General features: G+C 34.8%; 1 protein-coding gene across 1 annotated transcript; it reads right to left on the bottom strand.

The window, feature by feature from the left end:
- Positions 1-235: 235 nt before the first annotated feature.
- Positions 236-4,073, bottom strand: LOC133296002 (F-box protein SKIP8). Its single transcript, XM_061494950.1, has 3 exons — positions 3,260-4,073; positions 1,864-2,060; positions 236-1,080 (listed from the first exon to the last, which is right to left on the bottom strand). The coding sequence occupies exons 1-3, from the start codon at positions 3,680-3,682 to the stop codon at positions 828-830; spliced, it is 873 nt and encodes a 290-aa protein (XP_061350934.1). The 5' UTR covers positions 3,683-4,073; the 3' UTR covers positions 236-827.
- Positions 4,074-16,602: the final 12,529 nt, after the last annotated feature.

The following is a 16,602-nucleotide window of genomic DNA, read 5'->3' as shown; positions in this document are numbered from 1 at the left end:
CCGAATAGTATTACTGATGTTGGGTATAGGAAAATTTACATTTTGGAAGTCCTTGCAAACAAAATGTTAATGTTAAAAAATGAAACCCAGTCAAGAATTATATTTAATTCAACTAGTATTTGAATTAAACATTATCTACTCTTACATCAAACCAAGAATTAAACACTCAATCAAACTAATTAACCATTCATCAATATTTTATCTTGATTTTCCTTGCATTTTATTGCTTCAGACTAACGTAAACAATCTTAACGGCAGATTCTCAAATTATACATGATTTTATTCTGGTCATTTTTACATTCAAAATCTGTTATCACGTGTTTGACATCGCCGTATTGTACGTTTAAGTAAAAGCAATACCTATCGGACATCCAATTCTAACTCTCTAATACTCATGCTTTACAAGAAAACCATCATTTTGTTAGCAAAGGATCCAAAATTCAACTCATGGTAAAAAATGCACAATACTAGGATGCACAACAAAAATGGAGAATGCTTGTGCATTTGCTCCCGCGACTGCTCAGCCTTGCTTTTCAGAAGTCTCGCCCTAAAATTTGATGCCAGCCAACCTGATCCAACCTATCATTCACAGCTAATCCTTTCGACCCATCTTTTGTGTTTACTTAAATCCAATTACTGTACTTATAACTCTTTTCTGACGCCATTGCGACTTCCTGTCTTATATACAGTATGAAAATGAAACTAAGATTGGAAACAAAAAAAGGATCTTCCAAAGAAATCACAAAAATTTCAAGCATCTTGCTTCTGCAAATAAAACCACCTTTTCTAACCAATATCAGACATAACAATGTATCATCTCTCACTATTTATCCATGCACAATCTGTTGCTCCACCTCTCCATTCATCACAGAACTGTGATGATGAACCATATACCACCTTCCATTATGGAACTCAAAGACATTGGACACATTGAATGGCCCCGTATCCATGTCAACATATGTTCTCATGGTAACCCAAGCCATGTCCGTCAAGACACGAGCACGTACATCCCGAACCTGAAAGTTCAATCCTTGCTCCCAGTTGAATATCAGTTGCCAACTCTGCATTACCGCATTATACCTGTAGCATGGAAGATTGCATTACTGAATGACATTTGCTCACACCAGTATGGCAGAAATTGTATTAAAGTAAAAAAAGAATAAAATGTATATGTAATTTCACAAGCTTGGATGAACTTCAAAAAGAATTTTATGGAATAAAAAGGATATTTTTCCAAGAACGAAAATACATGTTCTATCATATGTTCAAGCTGCTAGTATCTCTGGAGTATCAAGCTAGTTGTTCAAAACCAGTTTTATGGGACTGAAACTAGCATATATAACTAGGGGGTTAAGTCAAAACATCCAAGCCAAAAAGAAAGCAATAGGAATTTTGCACCACCATCTTGCTAGCACGCTTGATGAGATGTCTCCAGCACTAGGAACACACCCCTGCCTTAGAAGAATAAAAAAAGGGAGGAAAAGCAAAAAAGAAGAGGCCGGGAGGGTAGGGATGTCCCTAATGGGAACCAAATCATAAGATGTTTTTCTTATCCCCAAAGATGTCTGTGGTAAGGAGTGAAACTTTACAGAGGTATAACAAAACAATATCCTAGTTTCTTATTTACATACAATACTAGTCCAGCTTTAAATCATCGATAAAAAGGTGAAAACAGCAATCTAAGTCAACTATAAGCATCCAAGAAATTTTGCCACTTTGATATTACAGCATATATCATGCAAGTTCCAACAAGAAATCAACATGAACAACATGTTCGGAAATATGAAAAAGGTATTCTATCTTTGCTAAATGGATAATTTTAGAATAGAAATGACCACCTATTTAAGAAATAAAAGGTCATACCCCGAAAAGAGTTCTCCTGAGGCATGAATGCACTTCACGTAGTCCGCATTTAGCCAAAAATGACTCATTGCTGGAGTAGACTTATCTCTTACAATGTTGAAGAATTCTGTATTAATATTCACAATTGCTCTTGTTGCAGCATAATAAGCCTTCCACCCATTAATTGGTGTAATACTATCTTGTTCCAATGTGAAGTCCTAAAAACAGAATTTGAAAAAGTTATGTTATAACTGAAGATACATAGGGCAAAATGAGAATGATGAAACTCATCTAAAGAACACAATGAAAGCAATGACACGTATTCTCAGATTGAAGGGACAAATTAAGGATATTAAAGGTTCATGTCAATTTGATTTATGCCTTTATCCTATTTCATAAACACACCCCCTGTACTATTTCATCATTCTACTCCTCCTACACTTTAAAACTTATAGGTCAAGGAAGAAAAGACAGGACCTATTTAGATGTTTGAAGGGGCCTACTCAGATAAAGGAGTAATGCAACAGACAAACCCACTTCTTTCTCCAGCTAAAACCCACAAATTGAAGAGCAATAATTATTAGGACATCGGAGGAGATAGGGTGCAAGTTGAAGCCCCGATAGGCCAAACCACTTAGCTTCCACATCAAAGGTTGTGCCAAGACAGGTAATGCCTCCCTGTTTCTTGATACTTTCAGACATAGTTTAATAGCAGTTTTCATTATATATTGATGATGGAAAAGCACCTAAAATTGACATTCTTAGGAAATAAAAAAAATAAAAACACTTCAAATGTTTTTCCATCAGCAATTGTTCAAAACAGAAAAAGAGGGCGAGCCTGCAGTAGTAGTAAGGCTACTTCTTGGTGACCAAGAGGTCATGGGTTTGAATCCAGGAAACAGTCTCTTCACAAATATGTGAGGGTAAAGCTGTGTACAAAGATCCCTTCACCCTTACTTTTGCAAGTCAGGGTTTCGTAGTGATTGGTTTTAAATTGTTACAAACAGAAGCGATTTTTCTTGTTTTCTAAGCCCAATGGTGGCATTACAAAAACACCCAAATCCCAACCGGTGAAAGAAAACTTTCCATGCGAATTCTTGAAATGTCATTGAGATTTTATTACATTTAAAGATAACTCATAAAACGATTCAAACTTTTCTTTCAATGTACTAAAGTAAACAAATTGAACGCATGCAATTACGGCCAAATCAGTAAGCAACACCCACGGAAGAAACAAAGCATTTAAAAAAATCAGTGGAACTCCAGCAGCATTATAGCTACACTACAAACAGAGAAGTAAAAATACATAAAAAACGAAAAGCAAAACCTAATATAGTCACGAATTAGTGTTTCTAGCATGATAAAACTTTCAATTCAAAATAAGTAAATAAATAAATAACATGAGAATTGAATTCACCTTATGGTATAGGGCCTTCCAGGCATTATCATCATTGGCAGCCCTTCGCATCAAAGAATTGGTCATTGAAAGGCGACACAAACTCGGATAATCCAAGTAACTGAGAGCATGCGTTGTTATCTCCGGAACCAATTCCTCCATCATCGACGACCCCGTGCGCCGCTCAGTCAACGCCGCCGGAGTGGGGACGGGACTCGGCTCCAGCATTTCGGCGCCACCGCCGTTCAAGTAGGGCACGGCACTGGCGGACGCAGAATCGGAATTTGAAACGGAAGAGGCGCAATCGCAGTGCTTTCTGAATTTCTTGAGGGAAGAAGGGAGCGAGAATGATCGGAGGAGGGAGAAGAGCGCCAACAAGAAACAGAGGGCAGTGACGGTCACGGCGACGAGGAATTGTTCCGAAACGACACAGGAAATCTCCATTCATAATACATCAAAACTTGGCATTCGCAGAACATCAAAACCCTAATTTAATCTCTATCTAATTTTTATTTATATATGTATATGTCGTCTCTCACTCTCACTCTCACATCGCACGCACTGGGTAGGGTTTTTTTTTTCTTTGTTCCTTCTTCTTCCCGCTAGTAAATGACCTTTACTTTGGACCCAAACCCTAACGTCTTCTTTTAATTTTTTTGGGGAGAGGAATTGAAGGGAAAGAAAAGAGGGTAAGAAGAGGTTGGTTCGTTACTTGGCTTCAAGTTGAAACCCAATCCGTGAGGAATGAGGATAGTGGTTACGATGCTCGAATGCTCACTGCCAATCTGACTCACTGAAACCAACGACGCGAACCTGTGCTCCTCTCTGTCTACTGACTTGTGGGTCAAATATTTTAAGTTCCTCCCTCACGTTTTCGCATTTTTGTATTATCTTAAGATAAATTAATATAAATGTATGTATAATTTTATTAATTATTTGATTCGGGAATTGAAGAGTAAAATTAAGCGTGATTGAGTTTTAATGTTTAAGTTTATGTTAAAGATTTTCTAATTTCGTTCATAAACATCCCCTAATTTTTTTTTATTTTTGGAAAAAGGTGCACTACACTGGAATCATATTAACTTTTCTCTTTAGGAAAAAAGATAATGTGGACTGGGTGCACTTTGATTGGATGTTTTATTTTCTCAAATTAGAAATTTTTTATGATATTTTTATCTCCATCATTTTACTTATTTATATTTTTGAAAAAATGTGCACACCGGGATCATATTAACTTTTCTCCCCAATTAGATGTTGTAAAACGCAAGTCCTAATACATTGATATTAAAATCTGATTTTGGGATTGATCAATGGTGATATTTAAGGGTAAGTTCGATTTGTTAAAACAATTTAGTTTGTTGGACCTACATAATAGGTTTCACAGGCTTTAGGAGATAACGGCCCAAGCCAGTCCTGATTCAAAAGACAAATAACAAATAATAGTGATGTAGTCTCTTGCTCAAATTATATTACTTTCGAGTAAATTCCATCCATAAATAGGAGGAGATTACGCACATATTTTTTAAACTCCTTAATTTTTATTGAGTACATATAGTGTTGGAAGTATTCAAGTATGAGTTGTAAAGAAGTACCACATTGGCTAGACCTAGACCAAGTGATGACCATATAAGTGCAAAAGACCCATAAAACTTACAGCCTTAAGGTTTTGGGTTAAAATGTGGTGTCGGCCCACTTATTGTGGTTTATCACTTGGCCCATGGATGTATCCCTTGCAATGGGTGTTGGCCTCCCCCGTACCATTCTCAACAGTGGTATCAGAGCCAAAGGTTTGGCTGGGCCGAGTATTTAGAGATGGTGATGTTTCAAGGCCTCCGCAGAAGGCTAGTGTGACTCCAATACTTAAAGAAAAAAGACTTCCGCAGAAGTTGCCCTTAAGGGGGAGCATGATGTTGGGTCTCATACTTGAGGGGAAGATGTTGGAAGTATTCAAGTATGAGTTGTAAAGAAGTACCACATTGGCTAGACCTAGACCAAGTGATGACCATATAAGTGCAAAAGACCCATAAAACTTACAGCCTTAAGGTTTTGGGTTAAAATGTGGTGTCGGCCCACTTATTGTGGTTTATCACTTGGCCCATAGATGTATCCCTTGCAATGAGTTTTGGGCTCCCCCATACCATTCCCAACATATAGAATCCAATTTCTCATTGTATATAGAACAATTCCTAAGACAAATATTGTTATAATTAAGTTTTGTATTATTACATTAGATGGAGAATAGTTTTTTTTTTCAGCTAAGACAATAAAATTAGGCCTATCAATTTTATTTTATTTTAAAAAAGACTTTGTTTTTTCATTTGAGGATAGCAGGAGAAGTTACCATATAAAGGTAAATTAATGATTATGATTTTATAACTATTTATTTTAATATTTTCTCTCTTTTCTTTTATTATCATTGATCTATTTTTATATGATTATGATTTTTTATATGACCATGTCATATTTTTTTAACATGAGAGGATCCACTCCCAAAATATTTTATCCTATAGCTCAACCACTTATGTTATATTCAATGGCGGAGTCACTTGGCAGTGGCGGATCCAGGAAATTAATGAAGGGTGTGCACTTAATATATAAGTTCAAGTACATATAGGTCTGGTCTGAAACGTGACTTGCGAGCAGTTACCGGCTGGCTTGGTCTGGTTTAGATCTGGATCTGGACGGATTGCGACTCAACTGGACCGACTATGGAGGAAGAAGCAAATGTTCCAACTTCCAATAATAAAAATTGAGGAGGTTTGAGAGGAGATGAATAGTATGTAGATGCAAATTATGGGTATGAAATATAGTTTTCTGTTGTTAGGTTTGGATAATGAAGGTGGAGGAGAGAAAAAAAAACTCACACGAAAATAAAATAGAAGGAGGAAAATTAAAAGGGTATGATATCATAACAACCAACTAGAGTTACTAATGTTACTACCGATCAATTTCATCATTAGATCGATTATAACAGTTATATTTATTTATATCTTTGTATGGTTATGATCCCTGTATTTAATGTAAAAGCATTAAATATGGAAAATCATAATCATACAAAGGTGAAAATAAATATAAAGTATTAAATATGTGGAATCATAACCATACATAGATGGAAATAAATATAATAGTTGGATCAACATAATCGATCTAACGGTGAAATTGATTGGTAGTAATATTGGTAGTAACCCTAATTGATTGTTACAATATCTTACCCCTAAATTAAATTGAGAAAATTTGAATTTTAATAGAAAAATATTTTTATATTTTTCCATCATATTTTAAGGGTGGGCACTTGCCCCTTCTAATAAACGTAGATTCGCCTCTGACTTGGTAATTAGTCGGTGCCTTAGCATCAGTTTATTTTCAAAAATGATATATATTTTTTTAAAAAGTTATGATACAAACTTGGCACTGGTGGAATTTTAAAAAATAATACAAAATTGACACTAATTAGCTCTACCTAACTTGGTCTTTTGGCACTGAATTTTTTGTTTTGTTTTGAGGTTCCGCCACTAGTTATACTACTGTTCTATTTGTACTGTCACTCAATATGCTTCAAATGCAACTTGAAGGAAGCATTTTCCAGCCATGTGAACTTTTTCATCGCCATCACTTCCTTCAACACTGCTGCCAACGAATCTTTCTTTGGCACCAAAATTTGATTAATACCACCTTCAGAGAAAGAGACAACGAAATTTGTATCAGCGAATCACAATTATTTGATATATGGTGGGAAAGTAAATTTTTTAAGAAAGTTAAAAAAAAATAATTATTTGGTAGGCCAAATATTATCAAAAAAATTGATTTAAATTTTCTGAGTCTATGTTTGGTTGAAGGTAAAATAGTGCTGGAAAAATGAGTTGAAATTATCAAAGTAACCCTTGCCTATCAAATTGTGACACTTTATTTCAAGAATATTTGTGTTCAAATTTTTGCTCTTCAATTTTTTATTTCCCAGCTAAATCAAAATACCACTATCTGGATAGTATTCTCAAGTGGTAATCTGGACAAAAATTTACACATAATGTCATGTTCCCATGCAAATTAAAATCTTAGGCAAATTTTTTTAAAAATCTCTACCAAACATGATTTTTTTGAATCCCACATAAATTTTCCCACACAACAAAATAAAACTCCCCCACCAAACACCTCTGCCGTATTCTCTAAACCAGCCAGTTTTGTATTACTATGGTCTATGGGTGATGAGTTGGATTTGGGTCAATTGACCTTAATATTAAAAAAATATATATCGAAAAAATATAAGAAAATTACCACTATGGATCAGTTGCGCTAGGCATACAAAGAGAGTTAATCGGTCGTCCAAACACATGATAAAAATGCTAGATTATTTTGTAAGCATCTTAATTTCATGAACTAATCGTGTGGGACTTCACACCACACATACACAAACTTACGGTATTTATGATCTACTTATTATATCTTCATATTTTATTTAAAAAATGATCACGTAACATAAAACGATCTCATATATTCACAAATAAATCAATAATAATAAGAGTAAACACCCTTTTTGGTCCCTGGCAATATCTACGAAATCATTTTTAGTCCCTGACAATAAAAAAGGACCAAATTGGTCCCTAACAGTATGAAAAAAGGGCCACGTTAGTGACGGAGGAGTTGACATAAGGACTAATGTGGCCCTTTTTTCATAATTTTAGGGACCAATTTGATCTTTTTTTATTGTCAGGGATTAAGAAGGATTTCGTAGATATTGTCAGGGACCAAAAAATATGTTTACTCTAATAATAAAAGATGAGAAAACACACATTACGATAAAGAGTGAGAAAAAAATAATTATTGATTCGTTTATGTATGATTAAGATTGTTTCACATTGACTTCGTAATATTGAATGAGTTATGAGAGAATATATTAGAAAATATGAATTTTAAGCTTTCCATCCATACAGTAAGCCTCTTTTGCATAAAAATTAGGTGAGGTATATGAAAATTCAAGTCTTAAGTCTTACTCAAAAGAGGTACATTATGTATATATGAAAAGTTTACTAATTTCTAATGGCAAATGAATCACAAATAAATTCCATATATGCAAAGAGATTTATGACACACAAGTATGTTAAAAGATCATGCTTGACATAAGTTTGTTATGTGTGATGAAATGTCCTACATTATCTAGTTCATGAGTTTGAGATGTCTATAAAAATAAATTAGTGTTGTTTTTTTTTTTGGGGGGGGGAGGGGGGGTTAGGGTAAATTTACGAGGTATCCCTAATTAACCACCTCTACCCATTTTACCCTCAAAATATAACCTTAGAAGTTAGAACTCAAGCTAGTATTTATATATTGCCCTTAATTGGCCAACCACCGTATTGTTGCATGCTTGCCAGGTCTTAGCACTTAGTGAGAAGGGCAAAGAGAAAATGTCATATGATAGCACCTCTTGAGAGTGGCATATAATTTACAAATTAAATAATTTTTTTAATATTTATTGGTAATTTTATCATCATGTCAAATTAACATATTTAAATAATGATTTTAAAAATTAAATGGTTTGTAATATTATTATGATTAAGTATGACATTGTTTCATTCTTAAGTTTTTTATAGAATAAGTTACCATCAAATGTTTGATAATTTTTTTTTAATAAAAGTTCAACTATATGTATAGATAATATAAAATATAAAAAAATCAAAATTTTATACTTAATTATACAATAATGCATAGGTGACACAAAAATTAGTACACATGACTATTTAAGAAAATTATTGCATACACATATATAAATATTAAAGCTTTGACCATGCATCATGGGTCAATGGCTCTACAAGACCAGTTATAAGTCTGTCACTATATAACATTTAGATTATTTTTAGAATTTTGTTCATACGTGTGCATATATGAATTTTTTTTTTTTGAATGTATATTGATCATGAGTTATTTTTTTCTTAGATCTTAGAGATTTTTATTTCTCAAAAAATTAGCATAACATAACAAGTTTATATCAATATAGTATATTTTTAAGTAAGAGGAAGAAAAATTTAATTTTTTTTATTTTATCCAAATTAATACAGAGTATCGCCAAATTTAAGATAGTACTATCACATATAATACAATATCTTATATAGTGTTACATCTAGCGTTATCTAATATTTCGAAATTTACTGTAAACATCTTTTGGTCAAGGTCGACCCAAGCCTGAACAAAAAGTAATTTTAAACACAAAGGATAGGTAATTAACTAAAAATTCTCTGAATGAATAAAACAAATATTATTCAATAAATTAATTATAAAAAGTGGCATTTTTTTTTATTTGAAAGCTATTATATCTACGGTTTGCTCATGCTTAAATTGTAACACATGAAACCAAGTTAATGGAATACATTTTAGGGAGATGATTAAGGTTCAATCTAAAAAAAAAAAAGTATATAAATAAGCGTTTGGTGGGTTTAGCTAGCCTACCATATCTTTTGTCTAACCTTTATATATTTAGTTTCTATTTGTCATCTTCCCATTGTGCGCTTTCTTAATCGATCTTCGCTATCTCTTCGTAAATTTCTAAACAGTACAGACAAGACCATTCTTCGAAACATCTTGCATAAACTTGTCCGTGGTGTTTGGGACAGTGGTCCATGGTTCACCCTTAAGTTTTAATAATTTATGGGCTAAACCATTGAAATTTTTATTTGAGGAAACTTTTGTGTAATGATGGATTATTGTATGGATTGTAAGGTATCACAGCTATGGTGAGACAGAACGAAAGGGAAAGAGAATGTAAAGGAAGTTTATTGTATCTTGAATGAATTGATTAACTTGTAACACAGAGAGATGTTGACTTATATACAAGAGTGAGATGAATCAGCTACTACTCACTTGTAACTAACTAACAGTAACTTAGCTAACTAAGAGTTTGTTAAAACTGATTTGGATACAAGACTAAAGCTAACCCAATGGGCCTTGGGCCTCTATCACTATCATCCCGCCACAAATTGAGTGGACTTGGGATTGAGGACACGAAGTTTGGACCGAAAAAGGAGAAAGGGATCAGTAGCAATTGCCTTCGTGAGCCCATCAGCAATCTGCTCCAAGGCTGGGATATGATGAACTATACAGCTTTAGCTACAACCTTCTCTCTGACAAAGTGCAGGTCCAGCTCAAAGTGCTTCGTACGAGAGTGGAAGAGAGGATTTGACGTGAGAAGCACTGCAGAAAGGTTATCACAGTAGATAGTAGGTGAACGTGGTTCAGTGATTTGAAGCTCAGACAGTAGAGATTGGATCCAGCTAAGTTCAGCAACAGTAGCAGCGAGGGCTCTATACTCTGCCTCTGTACTGGACCTACTAACTACATGTTGTTTCTTACAAGACCATGTGACTAGATTAGAACCAAGGAAGATGCAGAGACCACTCGTGGACCTACGATCATCCGGATCAGAACCCCAGTCGGAGTCACAGTATGCAGCAAGGTGAAAATGGTTCGAAGGCTCAACAACTAGGCCATGCATGACAGTACCACTAAGGTAACGTAGTATTCTCTTAACTGTTGTCCAATGGGTGTCCAACGGGTTATGCATGAACTGACAAACCTTGTTGACACTGTATGCAATATCAGGTCTCGTGATGGTGGCATATTGGAGAGCTCCTACAGTGGATCGATATTGAGCTGGATCAGGATGTGGGGATCCATTATGAGATGAGAGTTTGGGGCTACATGTCATGGGTGAGGGCATGGACTTGCAGTCCAGAATGCTGGTTTTCTTCAAGAGATCTGATATGTACTTGGACTGGTTTAGATGATAACCACCAGAGTTTGTTTTGTGAGCTTCAATGCCTAGGAAATAGTGAAATTGTCCAAGATCCTTAAGGGCGAAGGTATTGTTGAAAGAGTGGATGAGAGATGTGATTGCTGAAGTGGAGGATCCAGTGATAAGGATGTCATCCACATACACAAGAACAAAGAGAGTGGTGTTCTTTGTGATGGAAATAAAGAGGCTAGAGTCACATTTAGCAGTAGAGAATCCAAGGCAATGAAGAGTGGTGCTAAGCTTTTCAAACCAGGCACGTGGTGCCTGTTTTAAGCCATAGAGTGCTTTAGTAAGCTTGCACACAAGAGTCTTGTCATGGTGAGTGAAACCAGGTGGCTGTTGCATGAATACCTCTTCTTGAAGATCCCCATTTAGGAAAGCATTGTTGACATCGAGTTGATGAACTGACCACCCTTTAGATAGAGCAATAGTTAGAACAATCCGAATTGTCACTGGCTTAACAACTGGACTGAAGGTCTCTTGATAATCAAAGCCTTCTTGTTGGTGAAATCCCTTAGCCACAAGTCGAGCTTTGTACTTTAGAACAGTGCCATCAGGTTTAAACTTAGTTCGAAATACCCACTTGCATCCAATAGGTAGTCTGTTAGGTGGTAGAGTAACTAATTGCCAAGTTTTGTTTCTAAGGAAAGCTTCATGTTCATCTTTCATAGCCTGAAGCTAGTGTGGTTGGGATAGAGCTTGGGATACATAGGTAGGTTCCAAAGAAGCTGTAAAAACTTTAGGCTTGAAAACTCCAGCTTTGGCTCGAGTAGTCATGTTGTGGTTGTTGAGTGGTGGTGCTGCAACTGGAGGGGAATTAGCTACTATATTGGGACTGATTGTGTAATCAGTGATAGTGGGAATTGAGGATCTGCAAGTAGAGTTAGTAGTGCTAACAGAAAAATCATTATTAATGGCACTCAATATAGGTGAAGTGGGTAACATGTGAGTTGGATGAGAGGTAATTGGGACATTAGGGATTATAGGTGGCAGTGAAGGTTGTGAAATTGAAGTAGAGACTACAGGAGATGGTGGCTCTTTGTAAGGAAAAATTGACTTATCAAACAGAACATGTCAAGCCATTATAACTTGACCAGTTGGACTTAGGCACTTATATCCTTTATGTTTTAGGTTGTACCCTAGGAAAGGTCATTTGGCTGACCTGAAATCAATTTTGTGTCTGTTATAAGGTCTCAAGTAGGGGTAGCAAGCACAGCCAAAGGGTTTTAGGTAGGTATAATTAGGAATTTTGTGAAACAGAACTTCAAAAGGAGATTTTTGATTAAGTGTAGGTGTGGGAAGTTGATTGATGACAAAAGTAGCTGTGAGAAAAGCATCTTCCCAAAATTTGGTAGGTAAATTGGAGGCTGCCAATAGGGTGAGACCAGTTTCAACTATATGCCTATGTTTTCTTTCTGGTTTCCCATTCTGTTGGTGAGTGTATGGGCATGTCAGTCTATGTATAATTCCTTGTTGCTTTAATAAAGGAGATAGTTTTAAGTATTCTTTCCCATTGTCTGTTTGAAGTGCTTTTAGTTTTGCATTGAATTGTAATTCTGCCATTGTTTTGAATTGGGAGAATATGTCAAATGCTTGTGATTTATTTTGCATGGGATAAGTCCAGGTGTAGTTTGAGTAGGCATCTACAAATATAATATAGTATTTTGAGCCAGAATTGCTTGCAACTGGTGCTGGACCCCATATATCAGATAGAATAAGTTCTAAAGGGCTTTTGTAGACAGTGGTGGTACTTGGTAGGTGTAATTGATGCATTTTTCCCATACAACATGCACAACACAATTTTGAGTCTGTTTTATTTATGAATGGTATATTACAGCGTCTAAGAGCCAACTTTACAGTTTGAAGAGAGGCATGAGCTAGTATCGAATGCCAAAGATATAGAGTAGAGCTGCTAGATGTATTATTACAAAGGAAATTTGAAACAGTATTGGTAAGAGGACTTGAAACAGCTTCAACAGTGTTTCTTTGGAGTTTTTGTGGATTATCATCGAATGCATAAAGTCCATTCTTAAGCTTGCCTTGGAGAAGGATCTCCTTGGTAGCCTGGGATTTAACACAACACACATTAGCATGGAATTCAAAGAAAAGATTATGCTCTTTAGCAAATTGAGAAACACCCAATAGATTTTTGGATAAGCTAGGAAGATGAAGTAAATTTGATAATCTAAAAGACATAGGACAAATAGTTTAGTGTAATATTGAGTGTCCAATATTTTTGATTTTCAAGTTAGAACCATTACCTACTTGAACAGCTTCCTGACCATTGTATTTTGCTTTGCTTATCAGGTTATTTGCATCAGGAGTAAAATGATTGGTGGCTCCTGAATCAGGATACCAGCATGAATCAGTTGCTGAGAAGTAGTCAGAAGCAGAATCAAATGGACTTGAACCAGTGTATGAAGAAGAATCTTCCTGCTGCTGTGGACCAGCACTGTTGGTGACTGTCATATTTGCTTGAAGGCTTCCAATTCCAAAACCATTTGCAGAATTGTTGTTGTTCTGAGAAAAAGGACTTTGAAAATTTTGATTGTACCTATTGTGACATTCCCAGCCAAGATGTCCATACTTTCCACAAACTTGACATTGTGGTCTACTGCCACTTCCATAGAACCTGCCTCCTCATCTTTGAAATCTATTTCCTCCTCTATTTCCAGGAAATCTTCCTCGATTGAATCCTCCTCTATAGTTTCCTGAAAAACTGTTTTGTCTTCTTGATTGCATCTGATGCATCTGTGTCATATTTGCTTGCATATTGCCTGCAAGATTTCTTCTGTGTTTTTCAAACCTTTGTTCTTGAGCCATCAGTAGTGCCTCGATTTCTCCCACACTATATGGATCAGATCTGGAAATGACTGAAGTTACAAGAGAATCATAATCTTCATTAAGGCCATCCAGTATAGCATCGATGTGATCTTCTGTATCAACTTTTGAACCTGTTGCAGCAAGTGAGTCTACAATTTTCTTGATTTGAAGTAAGTACTTGGAAACATCTCCTTCTTTCTTTGTATTCTTCAACTGAATTTTCAGTTGTTTAACTTTGGCTCTTGTTTGTGAAGCAAAAAACTCTTCAAGCTTCTGCCAGACTTGGAATGAGCTCGTACATCCCACCATACGTGTATATAAGCTTTCTTACATGGAAGAAAGAAGCCATGATAACAGAAGCTGATCTTGTTGAGTATCAAGATTCTTTGAGCTTGATCTTTAAGAGATCTGAACATTACTTTCACTTTCAGTAGCAGCTGTAGCTACATTTTCAGCAGGAGATGAATCTTGCATTCCTTGGTAATGAACCTTGTCAAATTGTAACCATTGATTGAAGCTGATGCTTGTTGCTTCCAAGGTAAAAAATTCTCTTCATTCAACTTGAAGGAGACAGGATTGGAGAAAGTGTGAACAGAGTTATGCGCAGAACTGTTATTGGTGTTGGTCTCCATGGATCTTTAAGAGCTCTGATACCACGTAAGGTATCACAGCTATGGTGAGAGAGAACGAAAGGGAAAGAGAATGTAAAGGAAGTTTATTGTATCTTGAATGAATTGATTAACTTGTAACAGAGAGAGATGTTGACTTATATACAAGAGTGAGATGAATCAGCTACTACTCACTTGTAACTAACTAACAGTAACTTAGCTAACTAACAGTTTATTAAAACTGATTTGGATACAAGACTAAAGCTAACCCAATGAGCCTTGGGCCTCTATCACTATCATGGATCAAGCAATGGTGACACTAAAGTTGACATGAAAGTGACAAAATAATACTAGTTAGTAGTAACAATAATCCAATGAGTGCCGACAAAGATTCCCGACCCAGTAATAGAATTCAAACAAGAGCTAAATGGCATGGTAGACGGTGACAGTGATAACAAGAGTTTGATGCATAAGATGAGGAGGCGAGTGGTGGTGAATTTGCATGCACTGGACTCACAAGTACATCACAACTCACAATAACATATTTGAGAAAAGAGTTTTGAAGGAAAGCAATTCAGAGATCAAGGAACCGTACATGTATTTCTACTCTTTTTCTCCTTCTCCTCATTTCTCTTTCAATTTCTCAGGGTTTTTATGCGTTTTGGTCTCTTTTATTTGCAGGACTTTCTCAAAACAATTTCAGTACACGGGTTAGACATTTCTGGAGCGTACATCATTTCTAAGCCAGATAAAGGAGCATATGCTCTTTTTTTAATTTAAGAAGCTATTTTTTTTTTTTAAATAATAGGGTTTTATGAGTGTATTTGAATGCAACTTCTGAAAATAGCAGAAGTAAGAAAAAAAAAGTTAACATAATACTTTTTTTAAGCGACGATTCCTAACAACAAAAGTTAATATTACACTTTCTATTTTAAAGTCCTTTTTAAATGCTGACCCAAATGTAAAATAATTCTGATTTTGTTTAAAAATCTTCCACAAAAAGAAAAACAGTGCATAATTTTTATTTTTATTTTTATAAATTAGGCTTAAGCCACACAAATGAAGATTGAGTTAGTGAGTTGCATCATTTGTTGAGTGTAACTGTTTGCTGTCTCGTTCTGTAGCTGGTTATTCGCTTTTCTCGGAGAAACTCGAATTGAACCGTTGTAACTATATCGTTTTGCAGCTGTCACATAGTATAATTTTTGTGAGTAAATACATTTTCGGTTCTCACCAACTTTTATGACGCGCTTTAGTCCCTAACAAATAAAAGAACTATTCATTGTTCTTAAGAAATTTAAAGTGAATCCATTTTAGTGTTTTGAGAGACTAATATGAGTTTTTTTTTTAATTTGTGAGGAACCAACAATAACTTTTTATTTACTAGAGACTAAAACGAACATTGTAAAATTTACCAAGAACCAAAAAAGATATTTGCTCTACTTTTTTCTTGTTAACTCGCTTTTTCTGCACTATGCGGAGGACGGCCCATGGTGGCTTTTGGAAGCAAAATACATGAAAAGGATTATGTGAAAAGTTTTTTAATGAAAAAGTTCTTTTAATTAACATAATTTGTATTGTTTTATTTTTATATAGAAGTGGAACATATATATAAGGGTTCATTTTTCCTGCAATTATTGCAAATAAATTATCTGCAGTAAGCCCAATACGACATTGTTTTGAGGCGAAAATTATGGTGTTTTTGTAATTGTAATTTATTTCAGGGTTATAATAGTCTTTATATTTATAATTTTTTAAAATTTCAATATCAAAACGACGTCGTTTTGAGAATAAATGCAGATAACTTATCTACAATAACTGCAGGAATTTTTTTTTCTATATATATGTGTATATATATATATATATATATATATTATATAGGAAAAATATGTTCTCATGTTGCATGAGAATTGATCCTTTGATTCGCGTGTGAAACTTTTTTTTTTCTTTTTTTTTTGGGATCCACCACTAGTTGAGTCACAGCTGAATTCTCATGCAACATGAGAAAATCAAACCCTATATATATATATATATATATATATATATATATATATATATATATATATATATATATATATATATATATATATATATATATATATATATATATATATATATATATATATATATATATATATATAGGGTTCGCTTTT

This window comes from Gastrolobium bilobum, unplaced genomic scaffold (assembly GCF_033153095.1).
Source record: "Gastrolobium bilobum isolate Gb01-03AN ecotype WA unplaced genomic scaffold, APGP_CSIRO_Gbil_v1 utg3673, whole genome shotgun sequence".
NCBI lineage: Eukaryota > Viridiplantae > Streptophyta > Magnoliopsida > Fabales > Fabaceae > Gastrolobium > Gastrolobium bilobum.
Note: the sequence above shows the minus strand (reverse complement) of the source record. Positions and strands in the feature narration are given on the sequence as shown.

What these genes read in the sequence shown, in the direction of transcription:
- LOC133296002 (XM_061494950.1), bottom strand. Translation starts at nt 3,682, where the DNA reads ATGGAGATTTCCTGTGTCGTTTCGGAACAATTCCTCGTCGCCGTGACC. An exon ending in GGAAGGCCCTATACCATAAG is followed by an intron (nt 2,061 to 3,259) that starts GTGAATTCAATT and finishes TTCTGTTTTTAG; the next exon opens with GACTTCACATTGGAACAAGA. An exon ending in TCAGGAGAACTCTTTTCGGG is followed by an intron (nt 1,081 to 1,863) that starts GTATGACCTTTT and finishes TCCATGCTACAG; the next exon opens with GTATAATGCGGTAATGCAGA.